The sequence below is a fragment of the Aythya ferina genome, assembly GCF_964211825.1.
Source record: "Aythya ferina genome assembly, chromosome: 19".
Taxonomy (NCBI): domain Eukaryota; kingdom Metazoa; phylum Chordata; class Aves; order Anseriformes; family Anatidae; genus Aythya; species Aythya ferina.
The window spans coordinates 7,780,046-7,796,913 of record NC_140309.1 but is presented as its reverse complement, the minus strand read 5'-3'; the positions used below and the strand labels follow the sequence as shown (position 1 = coordinate 7,796,913).

At 65.6% G+C, this 16,868-nt stretch overlaps 1 protein-coding gene across 1 annotated transcript; it reads right to left on the bottom strand.

Moving 5' to 3' along the window:
* Positions 1–196: 196 nt before the first annotated feature.
* DPH1 (diphthamide biosynthesis 1) lies at positions 197–16,518 on the bottom strand. Its single transcript, XM_084493192.1, has 12 exons — positions 16,162–16,518; positions 15,255–15,401; positions 12,571–12,634; positions 6,106–6,227; positions 4,570–4,724; positions 3,903–4,024; positions 2,681–2,749; positions 1,836–1,992; positions 1,049–1,149; positions 670–748; positions 457–582; positions 197–332 (listed from the first exon to the last, which is right to left on the bottom strand). Exons 1-12 carry the CDS (start codon positions 16,214–16,216, stop codon positions 219–221), a joined length of 1,311 nt encoding a protein of 436 aa, XP_084349318.1. The 5' UTR covers positions 16,217–16,518; the 3' UTR covers positions 197–218.
* Between the last annotated feature and the right edge of the window lie 350 nt (positions 16,519–16,868).

Here is a 16,868-nt window from a genome sequence, read left to right as displayed (position 1 = left end):
CCCACCGCCACCTTCCTCCCGCCCACGGGCGCCCCCTAGCGGGGGGAGGCCGCGGAGACAAAATGGCGGCGGGGGGGCGGGCATGGAGGGGGCGGCCCCGACGGCGGCTGCACGGAGACACCCCGGGGGGGGCGAGGGCCGCGCTCGGCTCCATCCCCGTCCATCACGGGGTTGGCCCCGGGGATGCTCCTCACGAGCCGGTGCAGCCCTGCTGGCGTTCAGTCCCTGCGGGGCTGTGCCCCCGCCACGTCCCCATAAGCATCAGTGGGGCCATTGGGGTCCTGCGTCCCCTCAGCGCCGTCCGTGGGGGTGAGGGGCGTGGGGGGCTTCACCTGGGGGAGAGAAATGAGATGAGGAGGGGATGGAGCCAGCGGGTGGCGCCTGCGGCACACGGTGTCCCCTCCATCCCATAAGGGGACATGGGGGGGACGCCACCGCCACCCGTGGGGGTCCCACCTGGGGTTTGCGGCCGGGGGGCTGCGGGGTGCCGTGGTTCGCCGTCCACGGCCCCAAGGACTGGCTGGCGTAGAAGTCCATGGGGTACGTCGGCTGCCACTCCACGTCCCCAAGCGCCACCGCCGCCTGCGAGGGGACACGGGGCTGAGCGTGGTGAGGGGGGGTGTTTGGGGGGTGTCTGATCCCCCCCAAAATGGGCTGGGGGTCGCTCACCTCATATGGAGTCAGCAGCGGCTTGCTGAAGGCTTCCCCCCAGTCGATGGAGAGCCGGGGACAGGCTATCTGCACCCACCTGCACGGCAAACGGTGGAAAAAACGTGACATTTGGGGGAAAATAACCCAAGAAAAAGCCCCAGCACCCCGTGAGGGGCGGGGACACGTCGGGAGCTGCCCCCCTCCATCCTCTTGCCCCACGGCCAGGAGATGCCGCAGGGTTTGGGGGCACCAAGGGGAGCCCTTGGGGACAGTGAACGAGGGCCAGGAGCTGAATTCAGCCCCGTGCCACGCTCCTGAGGCAGCTTTGGGGCTTCCAGATGGGAACAAAAAGGGCACGGCCGGGCTGGGGGCACCCCTTGAGACCGGCAGCACTCACGCGTCCACGCTGGGGAAGAGCTGCAGCTTGCTGGGGAAGATCTCGGACAGCAGCACCCGCACGAAGGGGCGGCCCAGGGCGCGCAGACGCGACTCCAGGTGCTGCAGGAGGGGGAAAAAAAAGGCACCGGGGGGGGAGATTTAAAGGGTCAGGAGGGCCTCGTCCGACCCCAAATCCACAGCATGTCAGGAAAGCACCAGGCAAGCCCCAAAGCTCTGCCCCGTGGGGCCCGGCTGTGTGTGACGGGGCCGCGGCTCCTTCTCGCTCTCCCCGGCGCGTGCCTCAGCCTAATGAAGTAATTAGCGCTCAATGACAACAATCTGTTCTCGTTAGTGGCCGCCGGCCCTGGGACGCCCGCCTGCTGCAAGGCTGGAGGCTGTGGGTGGATGCGATGCCCCCCGTACCCCCCCCACCCCATTACCCGTGCCCCCTGCCCATTGTGGGCACTTTGCCCTCCCCGACCCCCCTGCCCCAGCTTCAACATTTTGATTTTTTGCTCTCCTGGCCCGGCCAAGCGAAGCCGCTCAGGAGTTCATCCAATTAACAGCAAAGCAGGGAATTAATTGCCCAGCCGCTCCTCCAGGGGGGTCTCCGCGGCCGGCCGGCTCCCCCCGGCGAGGGGCACGGTTAACGAGCCCTCGGTCAACCTCCCTCGTCTGCCGCTAATTGCCCTGCTTCGGGGCGGATCGATGGCAGCGAGGGAGGTCGAGGTGGCCCTTCCCCTGCCCCGACCGTGCCCGTGTGTCCCCAGGGTGCTGGAGCAGCAAGGAGGGGACCCCGTGGGTACCTGCAGGATGCGGGGGGAGCCCTGGCGCCCCAGGGTGCCCAGGATGAGCCCCCAGCAGCGGGCGCGGGCGGCGGCGCGGATGGCGTCCTGCCGGGCGCTGCGCATGCGCTCGTGGCCGTAGTGCTCCTGCGAGAAGACCTTGCTGTAGGGATCGTACCTGCGGAGCACACCCGCGCTCAGCCCCGACTGGACGGGCTGATGTGCAGCCCGGCTGCCCCTCCTAATTAGCGCTAATTAGCTCCCGAAGCCACGCAGGGCCCGGATGGTTCATCGGGGCGCGGCGCTGGGGCACAACGGGGTTGGGACCACGCTCCCGTCGCAGCCCCCAGCGCCCGGTCCGGGCTCTGCTCCCCCTTTCCCCCAAAACCTGGCTCATCAATTATGAAGATATCTTTGATTTGTTGCTTTGTTTGACGAGGAGAATTTTAATCAAAATCCCACTCGGGGTTCGGCAGCTTCCCCAGCGCCATAAACCTGACGCGCGCCTCCCGTCAGTAACAAACGACCTACTAAGAAATTCAGATTCCACCAAATGGGCCCAGCCTTTCGCTCTTGATATTTCATCTGCTTTCAGCAGCCTCATCATCACGCTTTATGGCCTCTGCCTGCAGCAGCCGGGGAGTTTAATGGCTGCACCTCAAAGAGCTTTCACAGGTACTTGTCAAAATGTTTATATTCAGCCCGAGTAAATGGCTGGCGTTCATCTCACCCAGCGTGCCTCCCCTCTGCCCGTCACCTCCTCTGCCCCACGGGGACCTCTCCGGGGCGGGCGGTGGGGACAGCACCCACCCCTCGCCCACCCGTGGGTGCTGGGGGGATCAGGGGGTCCCCACGGGTGCCCCTACCTGTACGCAGCTATCCCCGGGTTGGCGATCATGACGGACTCCAGGTGGAAGCGGCCGTCACCCAAATACCTGCAGGAGAGGAGGGAGAGCTGCAGGAGGTGGGAGACGGCAGCACCGGGCCACCGATTCCCCAGCCCCGTGGGGTGTGGGGGTGCTGGGCGGGCAGGGACGGCCGCTTACGGGGCGAAAAGGGGCACCCACAGAGCGGCAGAAGCAGAGCCCGGGAGCTGCTCCGTCTCCCCGGCTGGTTACAGACATTGCTGCTTCCATTTCTAATCGGATTTCAAGTCAGCAATTACATTTCAAAGCCTTTCATTCAGCTGCCCTAATGGAGTGAGGGCTCGGAAAATGAATTCAGACGTAAAACTTGACTAGATTTCGCCCTTAATTGGAGAATGACATTTTGGAAGATCAAAGCTAATTTGTCTGCAAAAGTTAGCCCCAGAGACGGGCTGAAGAAGAAAATAATAAACGCGGGGAGGACGCAGGTACGCCGGCCACCGGCACCTGGGTGAGCAGCAGGCACCGCGGCGCGGCTCCACCACAGCAGGACGGACCCCGTGCGATGCCAGCCCCGTGTCCCAGCCCGCTCGTGGTGACCTTGGGGACAGCAGCAAGGCCCTGCCTGGCCCCCAGGTCCCCGCACGGGGCGAAGCCGGAGCCCTGCAGCCGCTGGGTGAGATGGGGCTCGCCCCCCGCAGCCGGGCTCCCCCCAAGGGTGGGGTCCTCGTATTTATTTATTCCGCGGCGCGCGGTATTCACAGTACATTAAGCATTTCCATTACCTAAAATAATTAGGTGATAGGAAGCGAAGTGCTCCCTCTAATTTGCTGTCCTTAAATAAAATTAATGTTGCCGTGATGTTGGGCCCCGGCCATTTGTCTTTTCCAATTATCCGCCCGCCCTTCCATCTATTATCTATTCTGATATACGACTCAATTATTTCGGCCGCGCTGCGAGCAGACGCCGCTCGGAGCAGCGCTGGGAGAGCCGGAGGGGCCAAGCCCAGCCCATGAGAACCACCCCCGGCCAAGCTCTCCCCAAAAATACCGAGCCTGAGGAATGCACCCCTGGCTTTGGGGAAGGTGTGGGGATGGGGATGGGATTGGGGACGGGGGTGCTGTGCGCGGTTCCTGGAGCTGTGCCCCGCTGCGAGTGCTGCGGGGTCCTTGGGGACCATCAGTGATGGGGACCCCGTCACTTGGGGACCCCGGGTACTCACACGATGGCATCCGTGTCCTGTGGCAGCCGGGGCGAGGTGCAGCCCAGGATCTCTCCAGGGGACAGCGGCTTGCACTGGGGCACGCACACCCGGTACTGCGGGCGCAGCTCCTGCGCGGCCGCCTGCGGAGACACGGGGTCAGCGAGCGGGGACCAGCCGGGTGACGGACCCCAAATTCACACCGAGTGTGCCCGAAGCTGGTGGTCCCCATGTTTCCGGGGACCCTCGGGGCACCCCAACCCCAACGTGCCAGCCCCAAGGGCTTGGGCACACGGCCGCGGCGGAGAGGAGCCGGTCAGCTCCGAGAGGGCATCGGCCCCGCGGAGCGGAGCTGCTCGGAGGGGCTCAGCCAACATATCAATTAGAAGCCGAGGGAAAAAGCTTAACGCTTCAACGGCCCCGTGTTTGGATAGACGTGGCTCAAGAGGCTCATTCATCTCCGGCTGCCCAGCCCAGCCGAGGAGCAGGCAGCCGGAGCTGCCGGAGCTTCCCCCGCCGCTGCCGGCACTGCATCAAAATGCCAAGCGCTCCGCCGCCTGCCCTGACATTTACAGAGCAGCTCCCGGGGGAGCCGGGGAGGGGGGTGCCGCCATGAAACATTGATCAGAGTTATTATAAAGTACTCGATCCGGGCTGCGGAGGCCGCTCGGAGCCGGCCGCGGCTCACCTGCACGGCCGACACGAACTGGATGGTGCTGACGAGGGCCAGGGAGGCGCCCGGGGGGAAGTTGAAGCGAAGGGTCTCGAGGAAATGGGACGTGTCGATCTTGATGTCCACGAAGACGTAGAGCATCTTCAGGCCCTGCGTGGCGTCGATGGGAACTGGGAAAAGATGGGAAAGATGGAAAAGATGGAAAAGATGGAAAAGGGGAGGGTGAGGAGGGGCTGGGTGGGCTCCCCAGCCCCCTGCGCCGCTGGCACCCTGAGCTGGGGGGGAGCACCCAGCTCGTTTCTCTCCGGATAACGGCAGCCCGGGGGGATCAATGAGCACAAATCTAATTACCCCCGGTGCTAAGAAGCCTGTGTCACCGCGATTAAGTGAATAATTAAAGTACACAGAGTCCGCATCGATCCGCAGCTCCGCGCTCACTTCCCATTTGGGTGCTCTTCACCTGATCACAATTAAGTGCAAATTACTCCCTCCTGCGGGGGCCCGGGGGGGACGGGGAAGGCGGCTCCGTGCCACCGGGATGTGGCCCCACGAAGACCCGCGGGGCTCCCTCGGGGATGGCTGCACCGAGAGCATCGTGGGCAGCCCGACAGGGGCCCCTCAGCGTGGTTAATTCACTGACAGCAGGCTGCAAATTGGACCCTTTAAATTCCCCGTTACAGTGGTGCTAAAGCACCCAGTGCTGATATTTATCACCGACGTGGCTTTCGGGCCACAGTTCTCAACCGGGCAGTCAGTATTTCACAGGGAGCCCGGAGCCATCCTTCAAACCCTTTAAACAGCCCCATAAAACCTCTCCCTTCCCCTGCCTGCTCTTGGAGGGCCGCGAGGTGCCGGCAGCGCGGCGGCGGAGCCCAGCCCGACGCTCGGCACGGCAATTCCGCCGATCCACCTTAAAACCCGGAGCGTCTTATTGTTATTTTTGGGCTGATTCCATCCTGGGTGGACTTCAAAGTTAGCAGCATCTGGGACAGCAGCGCAGTTTCCATGGCAACTGGATCCAGAGTACCGTCCGCCTGGGGAGCACGCAGCCTCCTCCTCCTCCCTTCCCCTTCCAGCCAGCGCTGCACCCGCGAAGCCGCCTTTGCTGGCCCCTTCCCCGGCCCCTTCCCTGCCCTTTTCCCAGCCCCGGCCCCATTTGTGGCTCCTGGTTGAGCCCGGGGCACTGGGCTGTGATTTGGGCACCGCTGCAGCCAAGCAGGACGGAGCCGGGCGCTGCGGCACAGCGGGAGGGAAGTGGCTGCGCACGCTGTGCCGCTCCCAAAATCCTGCCTGCGGGCACAGACCCAGCCTGCCCGGCCCCGGCCAACACAGACAGAGGAGCTGGAGGACAGAAATCCCTTTGGAGAGGGGTCAGAGCCCCAGGCTGACTCTCCAAGCCTGGCGTTGAGCATGGCTGGGCACCAGCTCGGTGTGGCCATGCGCTTTCACCCAGGCGCAATGCCACCGGTGGTGGCACAGCCTCGCTGTCCCCACTGCCTCGACCACGAGCGGGCACAGCCACCGCGCTCCCCGGGGCCAAACGTCACCTACTGAGGCAGCTGTGGCCGTAGTGCACCAAGAAGTCAGCGCCCAGGGCCCGCGCCGTGTAGTCGTCCACGCAGCAGGCGCCGTAGGTCACGTCCCCCATCACCACCGCCTCCGCCTCCGTGAACCTGCGGGGAGGCACAGCGGTGAGGGTGGCACCCCGAGGGCACCGACACGGCCCACGTCCTCCCCTCCCCGTGCCAGGGTCCCCGTCCCCAGCCCGGCTCGGTCCCCGCGGTGCCACGTGGCAGCACCCGGGGGTCCCCGCACTGCCGCGGAGCCCCTCGCCGTGCTCCGCCGAGGACGAGCGCTGGCTACTCTCCGAGATGTCAACATGATTAAACTGGAGAGCGGTAATCCGCCTCTTCAATTGGGTAAAGCTGTTTGCAATTCAGCGGATTATCCGCTCGTCAAATAAGACGCTGCCAGCTTCCTAATGCGGCAAGAGGGGAAGGAGCAGGGGGAGACCCGGCGCGGTGCAGTGTCACCGCTCCAGGGACCGGAGCCACCGGGATGGGCTTGGAGCCACCCCGGCACCCCGAGCCGTGCCAGCACCACGGATGAAGTGGCAGCAGGCTGGCAGAGCCACCATCACCCCATCCCGTGCCCGGCTGCATCCCCAGTGGGTGCCAGCTCGGAAAAGACGGGTGCCGGGTGCGCTCGGGGAGCAGCTGGTGCTTGGGTGGCACTTGGAGAGGGGTGGCAGGGAGCGAGCTGGCACTGTCACCCGTCACCCGTGCCTGGCATCGCCGCCCCAGCCACCCGCGTGCCGAGAGAGAAGGCCGGGGCTCTCGCGTGATTTAAAGGAGCCACCTCCGTGGGTAGTTTATGGCACCGTTTCGGGGGATTATTAGCTTGGCTGCGTGCCCGGGGAGCCGCCGCGGTGGTTTAATTATGAAAGCAGGTATCGCAGTGACAAAGCCCCGCGCCTGGAGGGGCCGCTTAAACCCGATGCTAATTCCTTATTTACACCGACGGCCGGGCTCTAGCTCGGTCCTGGGCACCCCCTGCTCCTGCTCGGTGGCTTCCTACGAGGGCGACCCCGGTGCCAACAGGGGCTCGGGGCCGGCAGAGGTGGGGGTCCCGGCGCAGCGTCACCCCCCTGTCGGTGCTGGCTGGGGGCCAGGGTCCCGCGCGCGCTCCTCCCCGAGCGCCAGGCAGGGAGCGTTACGTCGGCGGCAAGAATAGAAATGGTGGGCAGAGCTGGGCAGATGGCAGAAGGTGGGGAAATGGCGCAGCGTGCTGGATATTAACAGCTCCGGCCCCTCGTCAGCCCCCCGGGGAGGGGGACAGGGCAGCCAGAGCAACCCCGCCGAGGGGACGGAGCCGCTGTCACCCCTCAAATCCTGCAGGAATCGGGCACCACCAGCACTCCCTCCAGCACCCCGGGGGCTGGGGACAGCGGGAGGATGGACCCGAGCCCGTCAGCACCCGAAATCCCTCCCAAAACGGCTGGGAGGACGACGGCTGCGCTGCCCCTACGGCGGTGCCACGGGGCTGGGGGCTGCCGGCGAAGCATCGAGAAAGCTCTCCCCCACCCCACCCCACCCCACCCCACCCCATCCCATCCCCCCCCCCGAGCCCCCAGCCCCCTTCTCTAATGAGAGGTGATGAGACGTACGTGAATCAGACTCCACACATCTCAGCAAAAGTGGAAAATTATTCAGCTCCTTAAGATTCAGGACGGGGAGGTCTGACTCAGAGCGGCAGCCAGCGCCGCTTAATTTTTTATAGATTAAAATGTATGCAAATTGGCCCGAACCCCAGAGAAAGTCCCTGGGGGTGAAGAGCGAGAAAGTGAAATAGCAACAGCGGAGGGAGGGGAAGGGGGGGGGGCAGAGCCTGGCGGAGGCGCCCGGTGCCCCTGCCCGGTGCGCTGGGCTCGGCACGCAGCTCCTCGGGGAGGGGGCTGAGCCCCACGCGACGCAGGGAGCTGTCCTGCTCCAGGAGCTCGGATAGGGACGTGGGACGGACCCAGGACGCCGCAGGATGACGCTGGGGAGGTGGGAAGGGTGCAGGGAGCCCCGGGGTGCCGGGGGAGGGTGCACGGGGACAGCACGTGCCGGGGTGACCCGCGCCGGCTGGGCTGGAGCGGAGCGGCTGCGATCTCCGGAGACGAATCAAAGGCGAGCGCGGGGGCCTCCCCTTGATGTTTTAATCAGTTCGGTGTCGCCGGAGCCTTTCATCAAACTACAGAGGAAGGGAACGGCAATTAACAGCCACCTGCCTGCCACGGGGGCCGGCAAGCCGCTCGCCCACCGGCCCCGGACCCGGGCGGTTGTGGTGGAGTCCTCGTGGGTGCCTCGTGGGGTCCCTGGCGGGGTCCCGGTGGCGTGTCAGGACGCGGTGACAGGGGCTGTCCCCAGCCAGCAGCGAGCCGCTGGCTCCAGCTGGGAGCTCATGAATATTGAAGACTAGGGGAGGTTATTCATCTTTTCCGTCCCGCAAACCCCCGTTCATTCTGAAAAACAGCCCAGCCTTAGCATTTTTCTCCTCTCCCCTAATTCATTATCTCCTCCTTTAAACAGATGGCGCCCGAAATCCCATTTATAAAGTGCCACGCTCAGCACTGGCAGGATGCGTGCCCGAGGCTGGGTCCCGGCTCCTGGCAACGGGAGCACACCCGGCCCCCCGACCCTGCTCTCCCACAGCCAGCACAGGACAGAGGTGACAACAACCCAGGGACAAGCGTGGGGACCCCGTCCCCTCCACCACCAGCTTCGGCTTCATCCCGCCTCATTTTACCAGCAAAAACTTTCCTGCCTCCAGGGCCAGCAGCCCCCAGCATGGGGCAGGCGGTCCCCAGCATCCCCTGATGGTTCCCAGCCCCCCGGCAGATAAATGAGGGTGTTTGCTGCCGGAGGCAGCGCGGGGACCCTGGCACCTCGTGAGCGATGCCGCGCTGACCCGCAGCCCATCAATCTGGGAGGGGACCCGGCCACAGCACATCCATCTTGCCCAGCCACGCTCCAGCAGCCCTGGGTGGAAAAGAAACCGAGAGGACCAGGCTGGGAGCCCCCCGTCCTGGCATTTCGGGGCTGATAGAGACGCTGCAGCACCCATGGGTGCCCGTGTCCCGCAGGGGATGGGGATGTGGGCTCCCATCCCAGCCGTCCCGGGGCACGGAGCGCAGCCCCGGCCCTGAACGATGCGTTTAATTAGCAGAGAAGCCCATCACCGAGCCACATTACCGGGCTCCCAACTTCATTAGCGCGGGAAGGCTGCGCATAATTAAAATAATGAGTTTGCAATTTTACTGCAAACGGCTCTGGAAGAGCACCGCTGCAGCTGGGCAATTACCGCCCGCCCGCGCGCGGCCCCGCCGAGCGCCCAAAGTGGGTCAGGTCGGCGAGGTGTGCGTGTCCCCGGGGTCCCCAATGGCCAGGTCCCCCTCTTGGTCCCATCCCACATAGGGACGTGGCTGGTCCCTGCCCTACCAGGGAGCCTGCGTCCCGAGGAGCACCCCAGCTTCGTGTTTTGGTGGCCTGGAGGCTGGGAAAACCCCAAACAACCCAAAGCAAGGTCCCCGAGCAGGGTGGTGGCAAGGCCACCGTGGTTTCCTGCACCCCGTTGGTGCCTGTCCCCACTGTGGCAGCTTCCCCGTGGCCGTGCCATGGGGCCACCCCTCTGTGCCAGCTCCCTGGGGACTTGGGGACACGGGACAGGCACCACAGCGGGGTGACACCGGCACAGCCCGGCCCCGAGGAGGTGGCAGCCCCCTGCACAGCCCCTGCCCCATCCTCCCTACAGCCTGGGCCAGGCTTTAAACGTCTCCACTCAAGTGCGAACTTCATTCTCCCTAATGATGCCACTGTGCACTTAATGAGGGTGATTAAACCCCCCTGCGCACCGCGGCTCCTGCCGAAAGGACGAAGGGAGAGGAGAGGGCAACGAGACGGCGGCCGAGGCCGGATCCTGCGCCGCGCTGACACCCCCGGAGGCTCCTTTTGGGGCTTTCTGGCGATGCCACCAGCTTTGTCACCTTGCTCGGTGCCGCGTCACGGAGCCGCCTGGCCGGGGCACCCGGTGCCCCCGTGCTGGCACCCATCAGGAGGGGACAGCACGTGCAGCACCCAGGGGCTCCTCTGTCCTCGCTATCTCTGCCGCCGGCTGCAGCGGGGCCTTTCAAGCCGTGCCAGCGCTGCCGGCTGCTCCGGGCACCCCGACCAGGATAAGGCCCCAGGGTTTGGGACTGGGGGGGGGGCAGAACCGTGCCAAGAGCGCTCGCCCGGCCCCGCACCGCCCCTGATTAGCAGGAGCTGCTCGCCCTGCTGCCGGGCGGGGAGACAGAGGGATTAGCAGCTGCGGAACCTGACAGCCGACTTTATTAACAAGGAATCAAAAGCCCAGCTGAGAGCCCAGCTGATCCGCCTGCTCCAGCCCCGGCAGGGCGGGGGGGTGGTGGAAATAAGGGGTCTGCTCCAGCAGACCCCCCCCCCGCATCAATCCTAAGCCCTCGGCGCAGGGCGCACCGCTGCCACCTCCCCGGCACGATGGGCTGGGGGCTGCCCCCAACTCCCCAGCTGCTGCCCAGGCTCTCCCCACGCGCATCTCCCCCTCCTGCCGCCCCCCACGTGTGTGTGTCCCCCCCTTTGGCACGAGCTCCCCTCCGCCGAATTGCATCAGCTGCCAGAAACGGAGCCAATTTGGACGTCGCCGCCGGAGCGTCGTGATGCGGCTCCGGCAGCCCACGGGCGGCAGCGAGACCCCCGCCCCCCTGCCCCCCTCCCCCCCAATCCCACTCGGAGGTAACGCCAACCCTATTAACGCTAATTAACGGGCCCTCACGCCGCTCGATGCTGTCAGTGTCTATTTCAAAGGCTCCACGCCAAGCACCCGACGCCTTTCCGTGATGCTCTGGCTTCAGCCACGCGCACCGGTGCTGGGGTGTGCGGGGTGGGCACGGAGTGGGGACCCCAACCCCCAGCCCCCTGCCCTTATCCCCAGCATCCTCCTCAAAAGGGAGAGGACGGACCCATAGGGTGCCTGCCTGAGACACCCATGCTCCGGCAGAGCCAGGCTACACCCTTGCTCTCATCCCTCCCCGAATATTTGCGCATTGTGCCAAAAGCAGCTCCAGCAGCAGGGAGAAATATTTGGGGGAGCAGCATCCAGGCACGGCTCCGGCTGGGCAGCAGCGCTGTGGGACAGGCACCGCTGTCCCCACGCTGTGCTAGATGCCACCTGGGGCCAGCAGCACCCGGAGCCGGCTGTCCCCAGCCTCGCCGATTCCCATCACGTCGCTCCTGGGCGCGCGGGGCCACCGGGCGCAGCGGCCGTGATTCCACATTAATGCCCGTGATGAATAGCAACAGCAGGAGCAGGCAGGCTCTAACGAGGCCACCCGCCTCACCCCAGCAATTTAACCCCGTCCCAAGAGCGTGGGGACATGGGGACGGGGCTGGGCTTGCCCCCAACCCTGCACCCTCCGGCACGACGCTGTCACCCGCTGTCCCCAGCACGGGGACGGGGCGCTGGGACATCCCCGGGTGCCTCAGGGCAGAGGCAAGGGCAGGATCCGAGCACCCCGAGCAGGGAAGGCGGCGAGGAGGAGGAGGAGGAGGAGGCCGTTGGGGATGCTGCACCCCGGGAAGTGGGGCTTAAGGTTTCATTCAGATGAAAGAGCCCCTTAATCCGCTGCCTTTGAAGTCGGAGACATGAAAGCGGCTGGGTGCCAAAGCCGGAGAGGAGGCAGCGCCGCTTAAAGGGACAGGCCCACGCGGTGCCGCCCGCCCCCCCGCGTCCCTTCGGTCCCCCCCGCAGCCACCCCCCCGCATCCCACGTCCCTCCCGTCCCCCGCACCCGTCCCCTGCGCCCCACGCTCGTCCCCTGCGCCCCACGCTCGCCTCCTGCCCGCTCCCACCCTCCCACCGCTCCAGCCGTAACGTGGGGCTGTGGCAGCTCTCCATCCCCCCCCCGGGGACGCGGTGACAAAGCTGGGACACGTCCCGTGACAAAGCCAAAGCCGGGACACGTGGCCTGTGACAGCCACAGCGGGGTGATGGGTGGGACAAGGCAGGTGACAAGATTTTGGCTGATTTCTGCTCAGTTCCTGAACCCACAACGCCGAGCGCATCAGACCGCCTTTATTCTCACCTCCTGCTTCCACCCAGGGAAAAAAAAAAAAAAATCAGGAGGTCCCCTCCTGCGGGGACACGGCCTCCAGGCTGTCACCTCTGCACCAGCACCGCGGGGAGCTGAGATCCTGGGGGACAGGGACAGGTCTCTGCCACCCACAGCCAGGGGACATCGCCAAAAGGGCACCAAGGGCACCCTGCTGTGCTCGTGCCGGAGAGGTCACGGCCACCCCGAGGCTCCCCATGCAGACAGCAGGGATGTGTGAAGCCAGAAGGGACCGCGGGCGCTGGGAGGGTGGCGTGGCCGTGCCGTCCCTGTCCCCAAAGATTCGGGAGGCTGCGGCAGAGTTTGGAAGCCCCAGCGCCCTCCCCGGGGCGCGCAGCTGGCTCTTACCGCTCGATGATGTCTGCGATGGTGCAGGCGAACATCAGGAGCCCCTCGGGCATCTGCAGGGCCACTGGAAAAGAAACGCCAGCAGGGATCAGCCCCCGGCAGGATCTGACCCCTGTGGGCTCCCCCAAAACCCAGAGAAATTGGGCAAAAGGGCGGTGGCGTGGCACAGATCCCCGAGGCCCCATGCCCACCCTGAGCTCGCATCTCGTCCCTTTCTGAACCCGCTGACACCTCTGGTCCGCCTGGCTTCCCGGCGGTAACGAGCTCGAGGTTTTAATTATGTGCCGCGCGGGGAAAGGCGCTTTTCTTCTGTTTATTTTAAACCCTCTCCTCATCATGCAAACGTGCGGCCCCGCTGCAAGGAAGAGGGAATAATCATCCCCTATTCAGCCTCCCCGCATCCCTCACAACTCCGCAGCCCTTTCTCACGTCCCCCTTTTGGTCGGCTCTTTTCCAGCTAAAGGCTCTGAATCCGTTTCATCTCCCGTTGTACCGAAGCTCTTCGAAACCTTTGATCGTCCTGGCGGCCCTTCCCCACCCCTCCCCTCGCTGCCTCGCTCCCCGTTTTGAGAGGGTGGCCGGCGACGCAGGCGGCTTTGTGCGTAGCAGGCGTTTATTCATAGCCGGGCGATGTTTCCCGTTTTGTTCTCTCCTCGCGGCTCCGAACAATCCCTCTGCCTCGTGCAGAGCCGGCCAGGAACTCAGCCTCTCGCTTGGGTGCCCGGCCCTATTAATCCCCTTGGCGTTTCGCCTCCCGAGCCGGCTAATATCCCGGCGATATTTACCCAAACGGCCTCTGCAAATCCCTTGCCCATGGAGATCCCCAGGCTGCAGAGCCCAAACCCGGTGGCAAACGCGGAGCTATTTAAAGCCCTTCCCCAAATCGGGTTAATCTCACCCCAGTTCCAACCCGTGGGGCACTGGGAAAGCTCTGGGGGGGCTCTGCCAGTCTGAGGCTGGTGCCCCCAGTATCCCCAGCCCACCCAGGACCATTTAGGGCTGCCTCCACCCCGCTACCACCAGCTTTTGGAGGGCAGAGCCTTACGGAGCAGTGCTGGAGGTCCAAAATCAGTAGGGTCACAGGACGGTGATGCTGTTGGGGTGCCAAAACTGGGCATGACCCCACTACAGGGGCCCCCCCCGTTACTTCCTTGCACCCCAGGATGCTCCCAGCTCCTCCAACAGCTTCACCCTCACCGGCGAGGGAGCTGGGCGGCTTCCCACTGGCACGGCGAGGACAGGGACGGGGACAAGGGGGTGACACGGTGGCTCCCAGCCCCGTGCCGGGCAGGGCTGGCACCAACCCCGCGTTCCCCCAGCAACGCGGCCCCGGTTGGGCTCAGCACAGGCGGCTTTTGAAAATCCCAGCATGGCTGGCTGGCTGATGGGCTCCGCTCCCAGCTCCGCGGACTAAATCCCAACCGCATATTTACATTTAATTAGGAGGTGCCAACAAGCAGCAAAACGCGGCAGCAGGAGCCGCGGGAGCTGTGGCAACGAGGCCGGGAAGCCCTGCCCTATACCCAGAGCTGTGGGGACGGCCACCGTGCCACGAGGGACGTGGGGACACGGCGTCCCCCGTCACACCCAGCAGCTTTTTGGCAGCTGGCGAGGCTTCCAAGAGGACGTGGTGCTTGAAAAAAGCAAGGATGAAGGTGGCACGGGGTGAGGGAGGACCCCCCGCACCCCTTCGGGGGCCACCACGGAGCCTCCCCACCCACCGTGGGCCACGGCCACCCCCTGGGATTTGGGAGCGAGGACGAGGCCGGGGCTCAGCGCCGTGCCGGGGAGGCGTGGGGAGAGCATCGCAGAGCTGGCCGGCGGCCCAGCCACGTCTGTGGAGCTGACAGCTCTGCACAGCTCCACCTGTCCTGTCCGATGCGATTACAGCCCGGCCATACAGGTCAATTAACCCGGCACAGGGCACGGGCGGCTCCGCCAAGCACCAGCACGAGGGGCTGCCCCAGTACCGTGGGTCCCCAGGGGGGGTCCTGTCCTGTCCCGTCTTCTCCAATCTATCCCAGCCCATCCTGTTCTGTTCTGTTCCATCCCATCCCATCCATCCTGTCCCATCCCAACCTGGTCCCATCCATCCCAACCTAAGCCATCCCGTCCCATCCATCCCATCCCATCTCACCCCATCCATCCTGTCCTGCCCCAAACCATCCCATCCCATTCTGTCCCATCCCATCCATCCTGTCCCATCCTATCCATCCTGTCCTGTTCCATCCTATCCCATCCCATCTATCCTGTCCCATTCCATCCCATGCCATCCATCCCGTTCTGTCCTATCCCATCTATCCCATCCCATCCATCCTGTCCTGTCCCATCCCATCCATCCTGTTCTGTTCCAACCCATCCCATCCATCCCATCTCATCCATCCCGCCCTGTCCTGTTCCATCCTGCCCCATCCCATCCATCTTGTCCTGTTCCACCCCATCCCATCCTTCCTGTCCTGTCCTTTCCTATTACATCCCATCCCATTGCATCCATCCTGTCCTGTTCCAACCCATCCCATCCATCCCATCCCATCCCGTCCTGTTCCATCTCGACCCATCCCATCCCAACCCATCCTGTCCCAACCTCTCCATCCATCCCATCCCGTCCATCCCATCCCATCCCATCCCATCCCATCCATCCCATCCCATCCAATCCCATCCCATCCCATCCCGTCCCCGCTCACCCTTCTTGGCCCCCGCCTGCCGGATCCTCCAGACGGTTTTGGGGATCTCGAAGTTGTAGTTGGCGGGCAGGGCCCCCGCCGCCTCCCGCAGCTCGGGGTCACCCAGCAGCTCCTCGGGGACCTGCGTCGCCGCCCGCCGCGCCCGACCTGCGGGAAGGGAACGGGGGCTGGCACCGCATCCCGGGGGGGGGGCACCGGGACACCCCCGGGGCCGTGTCCGAGCTCCCGTTAGTGCCCAGCTTCCAGCCTAACTCACCAATTTAATTATTTTTTGGGGTGGGGGCACCTTTTACACCCCCAAATCTCCCCCGCGCCCGGTACCGACCACCCGACGGCAACCGAACCGAGCCCGTCCCGTCCCGGGGAACCCCCCTTTGCACCCTTTTTCCCCCCCCAACCCCCCCGGTACCGGCAGCAGCCGCCGCCCCCGCAGCTCGACGGAGTCAGAGCGCGGCGGGGGAGTGACAGCACGGGATTATTCACCGCAAACAGCCCCGGCGAGCGTCACCCGGCACCGGCACCGTGAGCCACCGACCCCTCCGCACGGCCCACGGCACAGCCGCGACGGCCCCCGGGGTGTGCGTGTAGGGGGGGGAGGGGGGTACCGGCACCCCAAAAATACCCCCAAAAACACCGGGAGCAGCCCCGATGTGCCGGTGCAGCGGGGAAGCGGCAGCACCGGGGGGGGTTCCCGGTTTTAGCAGAGGGGGAGCGACCCCAAACGGGTACCGTCGGGGCTCTGCGCCCCGTAACCGAGCCCGGTGGCGGCTGCCGGTACCGGGACGGCTGTGCCCGGTCCCCCACGGTCCCCCCCCGGTCCCCCCCGTCCCATCCAGCCCCGTTTGGTCCCGTTCAGCCCCGTTTGGCCCCGTTTGGCCCCGTTTGGTCCCGTTCGGCCCCGTCCCACCTGCGGCAGCCGCCGGCCGCGTGGCCGCGCACCGGAGGCGCCCCGGGGCCGCCATGGACGGGGGGGGCGGAGGAGGAGGAGGAGGAGGAAAGGGGGGGGAGGAAGGCGGCGGCAGGCAGCGGCAGCCGAGCCCCGAGCGGGCCAGGCCAGAGCAGCCGCCGGCCGCCGCATCGAGCCCGGCAGAGCGCACGGCCGGGCCCCGACGGGGCGGGACGGGACGGGAGAAAAAAACGGGAGACGGCGACCCCCCCCGTGCCGAGAACCGTCCCCCTTCCTCCTCCTCTTCCTCCTCTTCCTCCTCGTTCTTCTTATTCTCCGGGCTGGCCCCGTGGTTCCGCCGTTTTGCCGGGGTTTCTCGCCCCCCAGGCTACCGGGTGCCCGCTCCCGGGACCGTGGTGGGATCGCGGAGGGGGTGCCACGGGGACGGCCCTGGGGTCCCCCCCACCCCTGCGCTGCGAGATGTGGGATGAGAAGGGCCGGGGGTTCCCGGCGGTGGCAGGGGGCTCGGGGGGTGACAGCGACCCTCGAGGGGCAGCGGGGACAGCGGGGTCCCCGTGGGATAACGGGGGCTGCTATGGGGCCGGAGGGATGCCCCGAGGGGCAGCGGGGATCTCCAGGGGGCACGGCGGGGGCAGCGGGACCCCCGTGAGGTATCGGGACCCCGATGGGGTGGGGGGGACCGAGGGGTCGGGGGGGCCACGGGGGGC